Source organism: Euleptes europaea, chromosome 2 (assembly GCF_029931775.1).
Source record: "Euleptes europaea isolate rEulEur1 chromosome 2, rEulEur1.hap1, whole genome shotgun sequence".
Taxonomy (NCBI): Eukaryota; Metazoa; Chordata; class Lepidosauria; order Squamata; family Sphaerodactylidae; genus Euleptes; species Euleptes europaea.
In genome coordinates this window covers 66,037,319-66,056,085 of record NC_079313.1, presented here as the reverse complement: position 1 = coordinate 66,056,085, position 18,767 = coordinate 66,037,319, and the positions used below count along the sequence as shown (strand labels likewise).

Genomic DNA, 18,767 nt, shown 5'->3' with positions numbered 1-18,767 from the left:
TTGTTTAGAGTAGCATTTCCTGGATCATGTTAAATGCTTGATTTGCTCCCCATTATGTTCACTAAATAATTTTGTTTTCCACAATAATTGTAATATTTAACATGTTGCATTTAATCTTCTTTCAAGGCTATTAGTAACAGCTCACTTAGAAAAGGAGTAGTCGCTTGACAAGAAAGACCTGCTGCCACCCACATCATACAGAAAAAATGGTAAAGTCAACTGCACCCTAATTGTCCTGGATTGAAAACACAGCTATTTAGTAACATTGATTCTTCCTTTGCATCAGACTACTGTACTGTCCAGAATCAAGTGATTTCATGCTCTTTCTACTGGTAAAGCTAAAATCTATATTCTTCTCTAGGGATTGCTGGAAGTGTTTTTCATGGCTAATTTGAAGGCAGTACTGGATCGAGAAGACCCGTGAACTACTGACAGAGTGGAAAACAGAGAAATGCCCAAAAAGTTATCAGTCAAGGTATAATCATACGAGACCATGCCAACTTATAGTCAAGCAGAGGTGCAGATTTGAGCCTTTATCACCTACATTTTTCATAAGAGATAGAAAGCAGAGTCGGCTCAGTGGTACTCAATTAATAATCACAAGTGCGGACTAGTTGTTTCCTGTGAGAAGCAGGGAAGGATAAAATTTGATCTGATGTTGGTTCAGATGCTGATTATTGCTTAATCCCTTTACTTCATATTTACAGTGGACTTTAAGATCACCAAGCAGCGTGCAGAAGAAAGGACAGGTACCTTCAACGCAGATAAAGTGAACACACTGTGATCTGGGCCATACGTTGCAAGGGCACCTGCTGTCAACATCCACTTTTCTTCCTGGATTCTAAGTACAACTTTAACACTTCCTGTGCTAGCCAGAGCTTTTCCTATAAACAGAACTAGTATTAAACTTGCACACTGATGTTATCATAGATACATATGCTAACATGTACTCAGGCTTAACCATGTGTTTGTGTGCATGCACACATGCCTCATGCAAAAAGAATAAAACATGTAATTCAGAAGTAAATGCATGCACATCATTTTGTCCAAACATGATGAATAAATAGCACCAGGAGAATTAAGGATAAGATTTCATCTTTTTGTCTCAGAAATAAAATTTAGTTGGATGAGCCAAAATCTGATCATGTCATCTTCTATGCTGCAAAAAAACAAAAACCCTCTCAGAATGGCCAGAGCTGAGTAAAACTTAGTTCCCTACCAAAGGGAGTGACTGTTATATAACTTGTGTAGTAAGGATCAGCAGTGCATTTCCAGAAAAAAAAATGTGAGATTTTTATCATCAAAAGTTCAGTACAACTACAAAATCTGCTATATCTGGTGAATGCTTTCTTCTATGGCTAGGAAAAGAAATTTAAAAACCTATAAATATGAAAGCCCGTTTATTATTTGTGCGAAATTCAGTTCTGAATAAGCCAAGAAAGTGGAACACCCACCCCTTGTGTAGGTTCCAATGTTCCTTTGCATGCTTCTGAATAAAATATCTTTCTTAATTATTGCTGTTTGGATCCTTCTTAGCTGTTGTAGAAGCATATGACCAAACAATGAAAGTACTGTAAAATGCAATGTGTTAGCCTCATCCAACATTCTTCAAATACAATCCAAAGCACACTGACAAGGAAGTATATCCCATTCAACTTAGCAGGATGTACTTGCAAGCAAACATATATACAGTTGGGTTGCCACTCAACTAAAAATATAGACAAATTATACACTTGACCTTTAATTTCATGTTTCAACCATTCCGCACAAGGTGTCTTTTGGCACTTAACCAAGAATTACAGTCCTACTTAACCAAAACCATTCTTTTCTTTTCTTTTTTGAATTGATATCACTTTGCTGCACAAGAGGGGTGCATCAATAGAAAGTACTGAAGACTTACATGAAAAACATTGTATAATTGCTTTGGGTATGGTCAATTTGAATGGCCAGAGAACATCCTCCCAAAATGTTTCGATCATTCTAACTTTTGGGTCTGTGGAATACCATGTGACCGGTAGGGCATTTAGAGCATTTTGACAACTAGGTATTTTTGATGTACAAGATTTGACAAAATAAAAATAAGGTCATACCAGATTATTTTAAAACTCTGCCAAAAATAAGGGGGGAAATTGTGCTTCAAAATTGAGTTGTCTGAATAGATCTTTGTAGGCCTTTCGACATCTGTTTCATCATTTCAAGAATAGCTTTAAAAAAAAATTAAAAGGCCAGGATGGAGTCGCATCTTAGATTTCCCCCCCAGAATTTTAATTGACAGAGCATTTTAATAAGAGATAAAGAAAACTCTTTAAATCACTGAGGGGAAAAAACATTTAAACTATTTTTATTTTATTTCCTGAAAGGATTATGTTCAAAGTTTTTTATACTTGAAAAAAAATTAAACCTTCATTCGAGTGTTTTTTTCTTGGTCACATTCATGGGAAAAGTAGCTGTGATAAACAGATACTGAATCAGACTGGAAATTCTTTTTGGAAAAAAAAAACCCCCAAAACATTGCATGATAGTCTCTAAGCAGTTCCATCTGTCAAGCAGAAATTTTAGGCTAATAGCCTGTGGCGATCTCCCTCCGCAGTCCACTACCTGCCTTTGTCCTAAGTCTCTATTCATTTTTTTAAAAGCTGGAAGGGGTGGGGGAGAATAAAAAGGAAAGAAGAAAATCTTGCAGACCAAAATCATCTGAGTGATGAAGCCCTAATTTTATCCGTCCCCCCCTTTGATGTTCAGCGGTGGGTTCTTAGTTTAGAAAAATAAAGGGAGAGGGAAAGAGAGAGAGAGTGGGGGGAGAGTGAGAGAGAGAGAGGGAGAGAGAGAGGAGAAGAAGACAGTGCTAGGAGCAGATGACTTTTCATCCCCACTTCACCTTGCCACTGGGTCTGTGAGAGATTGGTTCACTGTCAAGGAGATTTTTTTTACCCATGATTCCATATGGTATGGACTGGGCTACATGTTGCCCAACATGCCAGTGCAAATGTTTTCTCAATTAGGTGTCTTATCTCCCGTGAGTTAGCATCAGATGAAGCTTGCTGACAGCATAATGGCAGGGAAAACCTCCGACGGATCCATCAAATGGCAGCTCTGCTATGACATCTCGGCCAGAACTTGGTGGATGGTGAGTTGGCAGCACGGCTGCTTTTTTTTTCCCCTTCCTTTTTCTACTTTCCCTCCCTCTTTGACAAAATGTCCCAGACCTCACATTTATCAAATTAACATTTGGATTTTTTTTCACACTCTTCACTGGAGCAGCCTTACACTTGTCCCACTTGTGTGTTTTTCCTCTGTAACAAGAGACCGTTCATGTGCCCTACAGTTAAGACAGTGGCAGCTCTAACCCCCCCCTTCCAGTTCTCTTTATAAAAGTATTTGGATAAGTAGTTTGAAAAGCTTTCCTTTCAAAGAATAACTTTTTTCTCAACTCCTTTTGGTCCATGTTGTCTTTTGTCACAGTGTGACATTTCAGATTCTTGTTCTCTGTGCACATGTGGTTGCATGTTGTAGAAATATTAAAGACGTCGACGTGTAATATTGGCCAGGCAATATTAAAAAACAATGGGGAAAGGAAATTTAAGGCATTTCAGAGTAGACCAATTTTAGTAAAACTCACTGGTGGTATTGTTGGTGGGACTGTTTGCATTCATGATGTTTGAGCATCTCATCAGAAACTTGGTCTAACTTTTCCCTTCGTTTGCTTGTGCTAGAATAAATCCCCATCCTGTTATGAGCTGTAGCCAGTTGTTATGGATCCCGCTCCAATGTCGCTTGGGCTCAATTAAAAGTTTTAATAAAGTACCAAGAGGCATCTTCAGAATGAGTTAACTCGCATGTCATGGTCACTCAGGCCAGACAACCTTTGACATCTTGAATCTATCAAGAGGTACAGTGAGTTAGGAGGATGCACAATAGCCCATTGTGGCAGAAGATGCGAGCTCTGTTGTGTCGAAGAGAGCCTTCAAATCATTACTGCCCTCGTTAGCGTGCTGTCCGTTAGGGATTAATTTGTTAGCAGGGCTCTTTTTTTTTAGTTTTCTGTAATTATTATTCTTGTGGCAAAGCGTGAATTTTTTTTCAGTGAGAGAAATTTTGCAGCCAGGACAATGCACGTATTATCTGCTTCTAACTGGACCGTGAACCTCCGTTCAGTTCACATACATATCAAGGGGCTTTTTTGTTGTTGTTGTTGTTTTAAAAAGGACTGGTGATTGGAATTACAATGAAACTGATCATGCCATTGTCTTGTATGATATGCCGAAACAAGTAAGTGGGAGCAGAGAGGCTTATGCACATACACGCACGCCCAGGAAACATCTCCCCGCTCAGTTTTGGGGTCATTTGGAGAAGTAAACGTCTGTGGACTTAGCAAAGAGGGACAAGTGAAATATGGAAGGCTTTCTTTCTGCAGCTTGGCGGTATTCATTGCTTGCATCAAAAGGTGTTTGCGCTGTTAGTTTTTTGTTGGGGTTTTTTGAACTTTTATTCATTAAAAGGGTTTAACTGGTGGTTGCCAAATAAATGCTACATGCTGATTTTGGTTACTTAGAATAGAGGAAATCTAACCGCTTTATCCACACTATGGATTTTCCAATTAGACTTTCTGCTAGTAGAAAATGCAGAAGAGATGTTCTTGGATGTTCTTGAAGCTTCTTACTATTTATTTGAGTGAATTTAGCCTGTTAAAACTGAAATGTGATTGTTAATTGTAAGTTATTTGCAGGGGAAAGCTCTAAATGGCACTCTTCTGTAAAGACATTTGATGCCACTCTTGTGATTTTAAACCAACTTTTTCCTTACAGTCCTTCTTTTTAAAAATTGTCTTTTTGTTATGTTGAAGTATATTATTGTTTATAATTTCCCCAGTAATCTTAAGAGCATTGTCTCTCTTTTGAAAGTCTATCAAGAAGTTGTGTTTCTTTTAAAAATCCCAGTTACTTTGCAGATGTCTTGCTGCTATGAATATAATATGTAAAAAAAAATGCTGGAAACATTTAGTAATGCACTTGACAAGAAAATAAACAAGCTTCATAACCACACAGGCTGTTGTTTAGACGAAACCTTACAGAAAGTTCTTCCTAAACTTTTAACATGCCACATAACTTATTTTCTAAAAGTACAGAGTCAAAAAAAGCAGCCTCTTAAAACAGTGCACTAAAGGAAAGAGTGGTTTTCATTTTCCCTGAAATGAAACATTCAGGCATTTGTACAATAGATATGTCTGTTTTTAGACAAGGATTTGGTTATTGATAGAAAAGTAAGCCATCTTGACACACACACACACACACAAAGCATATTTTATCCCCAAACCTCATAGCATTTGTTAAGTTCTTTTAATCAAAACTCAGCTACCTGATACATCTTAACGTACAAAGACAAAAAGGAAGCTTTGAAAGTTACCTCATGTAATCGTCTGGCTGGACACAAAAATCTCAGCTACTGCCTACTGCTAAACTTCAGTTTGGTACTGCCAGCATACAAAGAGATGAGTGAATGCCCCCTTTCCACCCGCATGGACTCAGCTGCCAACACTGTGATGTGCAATTTTGCTTTTTAATGAGTCGTAAACAATTTATGTGTGTCAATGGAAAGAGTTTGTTTTATTGCGGGGAGCAGGTTTGGAATCAGTTTGAAGTGGCTGCTGTCTCTACTGTACAGGAGTATGTTATCCAAATGTTAAGGTTCTGTGGCATTTTGATTAAAAGACCCATTATAATGAAAGAAATTGTTGTATAAAAGGGTGGGCACAGTAATCTCTCTCTCTCTCTCTCTCTCTCTCTCTCTCTCTCTCTCTCTCTCTCTCTCTCTCTCTCTCTCTCCCTGGCATGATTTCATTCCAATGTCGCTAAATAGTTGCTTGCTGGGATGCCCAGTGAAAATGCAAAGGTTTTTTTTTTTTTAATAGTTTTTGGTTAATTGCCTGTGTATGTTGGGGGGGGGGGAATAAAACTTACTTTACACATTTCTTAGTATATCTTCTACTCCATTTTTAATCATTTATCTTCCTGCACATATCTGACAGAGCAGTTTTTTAAAATTTGCCTCTAATTCACTGGTATGACAAAGTTAAAGAAATAAGTTACATTAAAAGTAAGGTAGCTTTATTGCCTTTAGTTGGACTTGATACCAAGTAATGTGTTCAAGATCAGTCAGACACTTCCTAGTACTGTAAGCAAGGCTCACTACATGTGTACGTTTTAGCAATAATTACCTTTGTGGTAATGACTTGCAAGAAATCTTTTGAAATCTAACCCTCTCTTCCCTCATGCTTTAATCATGCTATTCTTGAAACAGATATTAATTTAGGCTAACACTCCTGTGACACCTTTGGTTTAAAAACTTCTGATACACCCCATGCAGACCTGAAATAGATTTTTCCCACTAAGGTGAACAATGTTAGAGAACCATTTTCATTTCAGAATAAAAAGTAATATCCAAGAGGCATTAAATATAGTATAATGATGAAATCAATATTAAATGGTTCTTTACTGCTGCATATATAAGAAAAACTGTCTGTACCAGTACAGCTAGATTTGTCCACATTTGTTTCTGGTTTATCAATTTAACATTTCATTTATGCTTACTTCTCCATATAGGATTATTATATTGGCACAAGTGATAAAGGAGTTAACAGATTTGGATACAATGCCCCTTGGACTTTAGATGCTGAACCAAATTCAGGTGCAAGTTTAGGGCAAACATGGACTAACAGAAGAGGTGGAAGGAATGATTCTCAGGAATAGATTATATAGTTCATATCAGGAGCAATAATTCTTTAAATTGCTAATCATTTGCCCTCTTCTGGTGCCATAAAGATCACTTGTGTTTCTTCATTACAAAATGAGCTATTTTGAAAGAAGGATTTTGAAGGATAAACAGACACACTGTTATTTAAAAGTAGCAAACACTGTTATATGTGCAGAGTTTTAATGTACTTGTTCAGCACTTACTGTATTTGCAGTTATTAAGAACCAACAATTATTTAGGACTGCACTGGTTTAAATGTTTATTGGCATCTTATCATTGTACTGCATGTTCATTTTTAAAACCGCCTTCTCTTTCCTGAGACTACTACTATTTTAAATCCTGGAATGAGTTTTCTAATCTCACATGTAACTTTCAGCCCCTACATTTCTTCCAAACACACAATTTCTGATGGACATTTTTGCTGCATGTATGTTTGTTCAGGCAGTATTTCAAACACCTAAACACTCAAAGAGAAGAAAATTAGCAGTTCTTGCATTAAGAGTACATAAATCTTCAAATTAAAGTATTATCAACAGTAGCATGTTTCACAAGTGTTTTATCCCATGATCTGATCTATAATGATTCCATTAAGTATCATAACTTTTTTGTTTCATGTCATGTAGGTATTTGATCTGAACTGCATGTAAGCATTTGCCAATTGTACTTGGCTAGCTAGCTTAATTTGTATTTCTCAGGAAACTTAGTACAGTGAAATTTTCATGTTCTAATATCTTGGCCTACCATTAGGGGAAAAATAACAATAAACAAAATAATATTATCCTATGAATTTTTATTAACACAATGTTTGAAAAATAATTTTCTACTTCCAATACTGTACAATGTTTCTAAAAGCAAATTTTCCGGTTTTGTTAATATACATTTTCTTTTTCAATTTATTAGCAACTTTTTCCTTTAATTATATTTGCTCATTTATACAGGGGATATCCTGTATACTTCTTATTCCACTAAATGTTTTGTTCTTTCATCCTCCCATCGCAAGTTATTTTTCAGAAGTCTTCTTTTCTTCCATTTCATTTCTATCCTCTTCCTTCACCTGTCCTAAATATTGTCAGGAATGTTTCTAATTTAAAGCCAAAAGAGCCAGTGGCTGATTAGAAGACAGGAAATTGGAGGATTAAACTGTCTGGTTGAACTTCCTTTACTTATCAGCACTCAGTAACTTACACTGGATTATAAACTCAACAACAGTTACAATGTTATTTTCCCCTTTGTGCTTCATTTTTCTTTCTTTAGAAAATCCAGAAATTAGGGAACTGATGAGTCTGAGCCAAGAGTGAGGTTTTTTTTTTTAACACAGTGATAGAAGAAGTTTGCATGAGTATGGTCTCCGCTGTTTACATTTCAGTGTTTGTCTGAATTTGTGTGTGTGTTTCTGATATATGACATGAACATGTAAACTGTTGTCAGGACTGAACCAAGCATAATAATTTCATACTTTTCAAGGACAGTTACTTGATAAGATATTATTTGATAAGAGAAGAATGCATCACATTAACTTTTCTCCTCATAAACATTGAGAATCATTTGTAATATAATTAGGGTTGCCAACCTCCTCGTACTAGCTGGAGATCTCCTGCTATTACAACTGATCTCCAGCTGATAGAAATCAGTTCACCTGGAGAAAAATAATATTGGTTATATTTATTAAGTATACTGCTGAATGACCTGAATGATACAGTTATTCTGTTTGCTTAATTATGGCCCAGTGGCATCAATAGGGTTGCCAGACTCCAGGTGGTGGCTGGAGATCTCCCACTATTACCAATGATCTCCCCGCGACAGAGATCAGTTCCCCTGGAGGAAATGGGTGCTTTGGCCATTGGACTCTACGGCATTGAAGTCCCTCCCCTTCCCAAACCCCGCCCTCCTCAGGCTCCATCCCAAAAACCTCCCGCTGGTGGCGAAGAGAGACCTGGCAACCCTAAGTATAAACCCAGTATGCTAGTGGAGGAAGAGCAGAATTTCAGGAGGACTTTGTTGAGGCAGGAATCCCTGGAATAGCATTTTATGACAAGAGAGGGAGTTGATTTCTTCCATAAACTCAAGTCAGCTGCGAAAGCATAAACATTGAAAGGATAGGGAGCATTTCTTATTAATAGCTCAAGCCCACCTTCAGAAATTGTTGAATGTATGAACAGAGTAAAAAGAGCTTTCTGTCCCCAAGTTTCAGCAGTATCAACATAGCTATTCTGAAGTCAATGTGTCCCACGTTGTTGGGTTCCATTGGTTTAATTTCAATCCTATGGATCCCAGGATAACTTTTTTTAAAGAAGCAAATTTCCTGCCTTCGTGACTGCAAAGGTAAATTTGAACACTCTGTGTCAAAAGTATCTAATGGAATTGATTGTTGAACAAATCGGCCCATTTACACCCTCACCTTCCCTGCAACACATACACATTCTCATGGGTCCATAGTACATGAATGTTACACAGTATTTTAAGTAGCTAAGAATTGCTTGACGGCAGAACTTTTCTTAGTGTCAAAGTAGGAAGTTAATACCACCACCACTGTGTTCTTCAGTTTTGCACACATATGCATACACACTCATCAAGAACTCCACCTTACCAGTCTGTAAGATCTTCTTTATATGGGGTACTTTCTAATGGTTAACAGTAAGATAGTGCTAGCAGTAGGAGGAGGAGTCAGGTGGATTTTAATTTAGTTGTTAACTTTCTCTATATTGTGTTATTTTTATAATAGTTCTGTGCTTTGGTTTTCAGAAAATGTTTTAGCCTTTCCTTGAGCTCTAGTAAAATGATTGGACAGCAGTGCAGCAAAAGAAATACTAACAGATAATGAGGTACCTGGATTTGAAGCTTCCAATATCCCACTGACTGTTTGTGTACATGCTGAAGAGCTAGACAAGGCTGATGGCAACTGCAGATAACTAAAGATATTTTGAGACCTTCTGAGACCCACTTATTTAGAGCAACTCTCAACCCATATTATGATAGCAGCAGTTATTGGTTAAGATAGTTTGGTCAGGGGATGTGTGCCCACACTCAAAATTTCCCTACATTCCTGGTACCTTCAAGTGTATAGTGACTTAATTATTCTATTGTTGTCCAGTGTCCTTGTATACTTGCTTTTTATCCATCAGCATTTGCCACTGTTGCTGAGTTCCACATATTACGATAAGCCATTCAGACTATTGTTGTTTTGCCAGAAGTATAACAACTTGTGTGGTATGCTCACACTTTGATCCTGGACAGGTAGTGACTCAAAGCCCTGTATATGCATATGTCATAGATCACCCTCTATAGCAGTTGTAATGGCACAAGAGTTCAGGAACCCTTCCTTTCCATAGCCAGAGGTGAAGAAATGTTGCATGTATACTATGGCCAGCCCCGCTGACTGATGAAGTTGTACTAGGAAACTTTCTATGAACATTTTTGGCTGTATATAGCAGAAGAAGAAAAAATAGAAGGGGTAAACTTTTAAAAGCTCTGAGAATTGGCACTGACAACAAACAAAGTTAAAACAGAAAAGGAAATATATTGTATTTGTGGGTTGCACTTGTGAAACTGCATGATATACCAATGTTGTGTTTCTCTGAATATGCATATGAAAGCAAAGGGGTAGACGATTAATAAAAGGAGTCTATTATTAATGATTTAACAATCATATCAAAACCATACTCAAGCGCCCAACAGCCAGAGTCTAGTAATATTAATATATCGTACGTAATGACAACTGGCACAAAGAGCTTTGCATTTATGGCCACTGAAATCAAAATCTCTGGACTATTTCCTATATACCAGATTGCTGAGACATGGTTTTAGATAATCTATGCATCCTTGGAAGAGACAAAACAGATATATTAACTAATGGAACTAAATTCAAACCATTTGCTACATGTAAACATAGATTTTTCCAGAGGGCTGTTAAATATAAACCATCATCCAGTTACAGACATGTCGAAGAATGGTATAATGCAGACAACACATGCTTTGTAGACTTTACTACCAAGAAATCACAGCACTTGTGTTTTAAAAGAAACAAATGCTACATTCAGGCTACAATCCTAAGAACACCTTCCTGGGAGTAAGTCTCATTGGGTCAAATGGGGTTACTTGTGAATAGACCTGTTTAGGATTTCTCCCTTAGTGTGCACCAATCAAAGCAAGTAATTTCAAAACAAAACTGGAATTCTGTAACATACGGAATCAAGTCAGATGCAGCATCACAGAACAAACCCCACTACACGAAATATACAAGGTACAACAACACAAAGGAAATCATCTGTTTGTAAAGTCTAGTAGAACTTTAAATTCTGTTTTATACAGATTAGAATTTTATCTCTACTTTTGGATATGTGGAATGCCATTGATGCGCCCCCCCCCCAGATATGCAGAATGCCATTGATGCCCCCCCATGTTGTCCTGTTGCCATAGACACAATATCTCTTGAAAGCCAGACTGATTGCTGTTGAACTACTCTGGCAAGATCTCAGAGGAGGTGAAACAACTACACAGCAGTTCTTTTTCTGACATTTAATTAGCAAACTATTTTAGAGGGCAGTGACTTAAGGTGCATCCAGATGGTACTGTTTTCTTGGGAGGTTGGCAAATTGACTTTGCAAATCCTGGAGCCAAATGGCATTGTGGCTTTTTAGCCCTTGCCGTTGCAATGTGGGAATCAGATAGCAGCCCTATATAAAACTTCTGTAGATCATGAGGCGGCTGCCTGCACAGAAGCACTTGGTATATCGGTCTAGATCATCCCAAATCGCACCTTTCCTTTTAATATGGTGCTAGATATATTTCATCTTGAGGATTAAAATGTCATTTTAGCACAAATATTGATATTTGGGGCAGCCTGCTGATTTCACTTGTGTAGAATCATAGTCTCTCCTACTCTAGGCCTTTTAGGCATGGCCTGTTTCTGCTGATCTGCTGCTCTCTAACTGCCCAGTATTTGCAGTCAAATTCTCAAAATACAATGCACAAAGGCTTTCCCCCCCAAAGAAATTCCAGGAGTGCCTTGTGATCAATTATGCATTCCCAGCAAAAATGCAGTTTCTGAACCACGTGTGAGTTCCTCCCCACTAAAAACGCTGCTTTGTAAGTGGCTGTAGTGCATTTTTTCGAAATACATCACCAGCCTCCACCAGCCCAGTAGCAGAATTCCTGAACAGCCTAGTGGGGATCTGCAGTGGGAGGAGAGAATTGGTAGAAATCATCAGAACTTTATATATGAGTACTGACACTTTTTAAAAAAATCACTGTGAACCATGAGTTCTACGAGTGGATCAGGAAGAGGAACCATGTATGCAGCTAGGGCTTCCAAGAGCCTCCAGACAAAGATTCACTCTGAGCAGGAGTGCAAAAGCCCCAAGGATGTTACTTTTCGGCTACAGCAGATGCATAGAAGGTGCCAGTGCATGTATCCCTAGTTGTATGCAGAGCTACATGAATGGACAGGTCATGTGTTCATGGTTGCTTTTCCCAATCCAGTTGCAGGGACATAGATCCCTGTTCTAAACTCTTGCCACAACTATCTAACTTGTACCTGAGTAAGATCCCTTAGCCTGTTCATATGAAAGGATGAGAACACCTGCTAGTAATAGCAGTTTGGCCTTGTGACTGATAGTTATAATGGTTTAAAACAGGGGGAATGGTGAAATAGCATAATATGGCCCAGGCTAGCCCCATCTCATAAGATCTCAGAAGCCGAACAGGGTTGGCCCTGGTTAGTGTTTGGATGGGCCACAACCAAGGAATTCCAGGGTCATGACAAAGAGGCATGCAATGGCAAACCACCTCTGAATATCTCTTGTCTTGGCAACCCTATGGGGTCTCCATAAATCAGCTGAAACTTGACAGTACTTTCCACCACCATGGGTAGGGGCTAAAATGACCTGTGTCACTAATGTTTGAAATTATTGTACGCAGTTCACTTAACATTATTTACCATCTCTGTTATGCTTCTCATTGTTCAAGGTGTTATTCTCACACTCCACAACAAAGTAACTTAGGATAAGAGATGATACCTTGTTGAAGATTTCTGAATACGTTTAGTGGTTGAGTCTATATTACAACATGGATCTGTCATATTCTAAACAAATATACAACCTACTTCATGGGAAATAAGATACAACAAAATCAGTGGGTCACATGAACACATGAAGCTGCCTTATACGGAATCAGACCATTGATCCTTCAAGGTCAGCATTGTCTACTCAGACTGGCAACAGTTCTCCATGCTGAGGTCTTTCACGTCACCTACCACCTGACCCTTTTAGCTGGAGATGCTGGGGATTGAACCAGGGACCTTTTGCACACCAAGGAGATGCTCTACCTCTGAGCTACAGCCCCTCCCCAAAGAACAAATTCTTATTTGAGTAATTAATCTATAGATCTTGAGCTAGTTCTACTGTGGCAGCTTACCACATTCCTGGCTGGTGATGCAGTAACCTCTTTTCCACTGCAGTATGCAATAGGGATTCTTTCCTCTCTCTCAGAGCTCTGCAGGTTTCATATTCCATGTGTTATAGCTACCTTTCTAAGGGGAGGTTGTAGAAAGCATTATTTTAAAGGACAACCATAGACACACAGACAGCTAGGTAGTCTCCATTCTTTCAGACAGTTTGGAATCCAAAATCTATGGCCATCCAGTCATAAAATCCTGGGAGTTTTGATTTACATGGGCCAAAAAGATCACATGAAACCATCATGGAATTCTTGAAACAGGTCCCTGAGGTGGCAACTCAATATGTCCAATGCACTTGGTTGCTCTTGTAAACAAACATATCCCATGAAAACAGAACTCTTCAAGTGATGCCTGTATCATCTAGACTAGACCTACTTTACAGTTTACCCCAGGAACACTCATATTTGAACATTACCATAATAACGACCATAAGAATCATACCCTATTTACAAATTTTTATGTTAACAGCACAAGCAATATGAAACAGATGAGAATGTGGCCCTGCCATGAGCAGGAGTGCTCTTTTGGGCCTAGTGTGTATAGGGGAGACAGAGGGGCAGTGGCTCATGCTGTTGTGGCTTTTGGACTTTTATCTTTTCCTCTTGTATGGCTAGTCAGCCAGAGTCTAGCTGCCGGGTGGGGGATGGGGGCAGCCAGGGCAGATAGAAAAGAAGATGTTTACCCTTTAAACCAGGTTACCAGGTTAAACCTGGGGGAAACATATGTGCAGTCTACATCAAGCACAGCAATTTGTGTCTTTTCTGCTCAGCCAAGATTGAAGAAATCAGTGATCAATAAAGTTGCATTTGTTCCCATTGCAGGCATTTTGAAGGACACAGAGCTAAACTGATTTATACACAGAGACCGAAAGATGAAACCACACTACTGAACTTTTGAATTAATCAATTCCGGTTACATGTTTATTTTGGAGGGAAGGCAGCATGGTATAGTCTGATCTCATCAGCTCTCAAAAGCTACCCAGGGTCAGTATCTAGATGGGAGACCTCCCAGGAAGATTCCGCAGAGGAAGGCAGTGGCAAACCACCTCTGTGTCTCACTTGCCTTGAAAGCCCCTTGCTGGTGTTGCCGTAAGTCAGCTGCGACCTGATGGCACTTTACACACACACACATATGTTTGTTTTGGAGGACTGAAATTCCTGATTTCCCAAAGGTGGAAACAGCCTAAAGATTATGTGCTCAGATATCTTATAAAAGGCAGGTCCATCCAAATGGGCCAGAGTGCGCCACAAAGAAAAAAAAATAGGTGCAACATAATGGGCCCCTTCTGCAAGAAATGCAGGTGACTCCTGTAAGTGAGCTGAATCACATAGGAGAATTGAAGCAAACTTCCATAGATTCTGCCCTAAGGGAATGTTATTCCCATGTTACCATATCCAACATCCTCTATACAAGTCCTTGATGCACAAATAGGAACACCAAAACACACACGTGTGTGTAGGTGTGTGTGTGTGTGTGGGGGGGGAATCCTTCCTGATCGTTGCCAGCTCTGGGTTGGGAAATACTTGGAGATTTTGGGGGTGGAGCCTCAGGAGGGTGGGGTTTGGAGAGGGGAGGCACTTCAGTGCCATAAAGTCCAATTTCCAAAGTAGCCATTTTCTCCAGGGGAACTGATCTCTGTCACCTGAAGATCAGTGGTAATAGTGGGAGATCTCCAGCCACTACCTGGAGTCTGGCAACCCTACTGATGCCACTGGGCCATAATTAAGTATACAGGATAACTGTATCATTCTGGTAATTCAGCAGTATCCTTAATATAACCAATTTATTTTTAACCCCCTGTAAAACATGTCTAAATACTTTAGAGTTACTGCGCTGATACGGAAAGATAAAGGAAAAGGTTTTGCAAAAAAAGCTATCTTTCTATGAATGGGTTAAATACAGAGTTGGCATATCAGCTGCATTTGGTAGTATTTGTTTAATCTGAAGTTCTTTCTACACTGCAATTATGAATGTGTTTTCAACATCAGCTCTCATTCTGGTAATTCAGCAGTATCCTTAATAAATATAACCAATATTATTTTTAACCCACTGTAAAACATGTCTAAATACTTTAGAGTTACTGTGCTGATACGGAAAGATAAAGGAAAAGGTTTTGCAAAATAACTATCTTTCTATGAATGGGTTAAATACAGAGTTGGCATATCAGCTGCATTTGGTAGGTTTAATATAGGTTTAATTTGACGTTCTTTCTACACTGCAATTATGAATGTGTTTTCAACATCAGCTCTCAGAACTACATACTGACACTTTTATATTGTGCATTAGCATTGTAGCGTGACTGATGTGAGGTTCAAATCTATACTAAGCAATGATAATTTGGAACAAGTATGTGGGACATAAAAACAATGGCTTAGGCTGCAGCTCTACGCATACTTACAAAATATATGGAGTGGATCTCCAGTTCAAGGAGGTTTTGCCCATTCAGATCAATGGACAGCTCCAAAGGAATTTAAGCATTCTGAAGTACTGTATAAATTATTAACCTATTCCATGTTACCCATAGAGCCAGCTTTTGGCCACCACAGCCCAGCCAGTTTTAATACAAGCAATCCAATCTCTAAAAATTAATGAAATTTATAATGTTTTAAAATCACTGGAGCATACTTATTCTGATAGATCATTGTTTGTTTTGTGCAATTGTATATGGTGAGGGGTACTCTGGAGGAACAGTGACAGGAGAGAATGGTTTAGCAAATGTACCTGCCAAAGAAAATTGTCCCCATAGATATTTCTGCATACATCATTTCCACTTTCCATCAACCATTATATCCACTGACTTGGGGAAGGTTTCTGTGAATATAGTGTAGTGTCTGTTCTGGAGTTTTACCTACTTGTCTTCACATGACCAAATGCTATGTCCCAAAGGCAAGTGGCAAAAGGGGGGAAATACAGAGACTAGCTAAACTACACATGCCAGATAAAGTAGATGTGCATTTGCAGAAGAGAGAGAGAGGCAAAGAGAGCAATCATAAGTAGGTCTTCTCAGAAGTAAGTCATCTTTCTATCAGTGGTGCTTAGTCCCATGAAAGTGCTCTTAGGATTGCAGCCACGGAGTTGCTTGTTCTCCTGAAAGGCAGAAAGCTAGAAGAGGCAAAAAGGCAAGGCAAAACCAAACAATATATGAAGTCACTGAGCTCCCTGTCCTACTCACTCTTTCAGAACTAGATGTAGAATTTGCTGTGCCCCTGGCCATTGCAGTTTGTTTCCTGCCCCATTCCATTGTCATTCCAATGAGGGAAAGAAGTACAAATCTCTCATGTTTCCAGAAGAGCTATAGGCAGAGTAACAGAGTCACTACTCCACCTTCTTCTCATACTCATTCCAGCAGGAAATGAGAGACCACCTAATATTGTTTATGTACGGTTGGTTTATCTCACGATTCTCCTGCAATTGTCTCGGTTCTCCGCGGGGGTTATGCATGATGTTCCCCTCCCTCGGGGCTCAACTCACTTCTGTTCTGTGATTTCCCCAGGTTTTCCAATCCCTGTTTTATCATGGTATTTAGTAGGGCTGTCGATTCGGTTCGTCCAGAACCAAAAAACAGCCGAATTTCCCCTGATTCGGCGGTTTTTAGTTCGGGAAGAACCGAACTCAAAAAAAGAGGGAAAACAGGGAGCCGAATTCAGCGAGTTCGGGGTGTTCGGGAATAAATTCGGCAAATTTGGAATTCGGGGCAGCAGCAGAGGGGCGGGGTGGTCTTTAAACCCCTCTGCCCTGCCTGCGCAGACAGCGCAGAGGGGCTTGACAACCCACCGCCCCTCTTCCTGGGAGTCCCGGGAAGAAAAGGGGGTCTTTAAACCCCTCTGCCCTGCCTGCGCACACAGCGCAGAGGGGCTTGGCAACCCACCGCTCCTCTTTTTGGGAGTCCCGGGAAGAAAGGGGGTTTTTAAACCCCTCTGCCCTGCCTGCGCAGACAGCGCAGAGGGGCTTGGCAACCCACCGCCCCTGTTCCCGGGAGTCCCGGGAAGAGGGGCAGGGGTCTTTAAACCCCTCTGCCCCCTCGCGCCTTCACGGGGCTTCCATGAAGGCGCGCGGGGGGCGCTTTAAACAGATCGGCGCCTTCCAGCTGGAAGGCGCAGATCTGTTTAAAGACCCCCCCCCCGTGTGCCTTCATGGAAGCCCTCTGAAGGCCCACGGGGGGCTCTTTAAAGACCCCCGCCTTCTTCCCGACTCTTTAAAATGGTGGGCACCGCCTGGGCAGGCGGCGCCCAGCACTTCAAAGACCCGGCTGTAAGCTCCTGACCCTTGGAACCAGAAATCACCACAGAGTCATATAGAGTCCAAGCAGATGGCTTTTACTGGTCAAAAAGGCAATACAGTGCATACAGGGGACTATGGCAGCTATGAGAGTCTCACTAGCTGAACGATAATATAAGGCAGTAAATGGCGGGAGATTATACAGCAGCAGCACACATAAACAGAGTACACTTTCCCAGGAGCAGCATTCCCAGGCCTTGGTATGTGTGGTCGACCTTGAGGCTAGACAGTACAGTACAGACACAGAATTTTCCCCTGAACTCCGGATCTCACGCCGAATTTCACGGATCCGAAGCAGGGGAGTTCATACTTTCGCACGGCCCGAATTAAAAAGGGCCAAATTTTGCCGAAGCCGAACTTTACCAAATTATTATTTTTGCAACAGCCCTAGTATTTAGTTTCGTTCCAAGCCCACCCGGATGTGAGTAGGTACTTAGTTCAGTCGGAGGTCAATTTTCCCAAGTCCTGACACGAGCCCATTCTCCAACTCCAGGTTGATACTTGCATACACATTCTGTATGGGAGACCAATACAACCCAGTGTAGAACAACTTGCAGGCACTCCAACTAGAGGGCTTTATAACCTGAAATTTATTTAACACCCTACAGCATGCCTGGGCTGGTATATAGTTGTCTGCATATGTTGAGATATTTATAAATACTTGTGTGTGCAATATATGAATTTTATTTGACCACTGATGAAGGCCTGATGGCTGACACGTGTCTGGTTTAGGTCTATCAACCTTAAAAGATGCCATTGTGCCATGTTTTATCATTTTAAATGTTTTTAATCCTGAGATAGCGCCTTAAAATAAAATATATTTCTCTATTATCGTTTTATCTTTTCCACCCAACCTTGGGTACACAGCTTTTGGTTTTTTTATCTGCGGGACCGCCTCTCCTGGTATGCCCCCCCAAAGAGTTCTACGCTCTGTTAATAACAATTTGCTGGTGGTCCCTGGCCTGAAGAATGTGCGGCTGTCCTCAACAAGGGCTAGGGCTTTTTCAGCCCCAGCCCCGGCCTGGTGGAATAGTCTTCCTGGTGACATCAGGGCCCTGCGGGACCTTAGAGAGTTACGCAGGGCCTGTAAAACGGAACTATTCCGCCAGGCCTATAATTGAGGACAGCCGCAAGTTGATCCTTCGTTACTGGCCTCTCCATCCTCCCCCCCCCCACTCCTGATATCGGTGGGGGGTGACCTGCTGGAACCCTGCTATATGGTGGCATCTGGGGAAATTTTAAGGCCATCTGTTTAAAGTTATATTATAATATTTCATTGTTGTGT

At 40.2% G+C, this 18,767-nt stretch overlaps 1 protein-coding gene across 2 annotated transcripts in view; it reads left to right on the top strand.

Annotated features, from left to right (window-relative positions):
- The first annotated feature begins 2,863 nt into the window (after positions 1-2,863).
- NFIA (nuclear factor I A) overlaps positions 2,864-18,767 on the top strand; it is a 556,273-nt gene continuing 540,369 nt past the window's right edge. For both annotated transcript variants that reach the window (XM_056845664.1, XM_056845662.1), the window contains exon 1: positions 2,864-3,127. In XM_056845664.1, the coding sequence (XP_056701642.1) occupies positions 3,032-3,127 (96 nt within the window). In that variant the 5' untranslated portion in view covers positions 2,864-3,031. The remainder of the gene's footprint in view (positions 3,128-18,767) is intronic.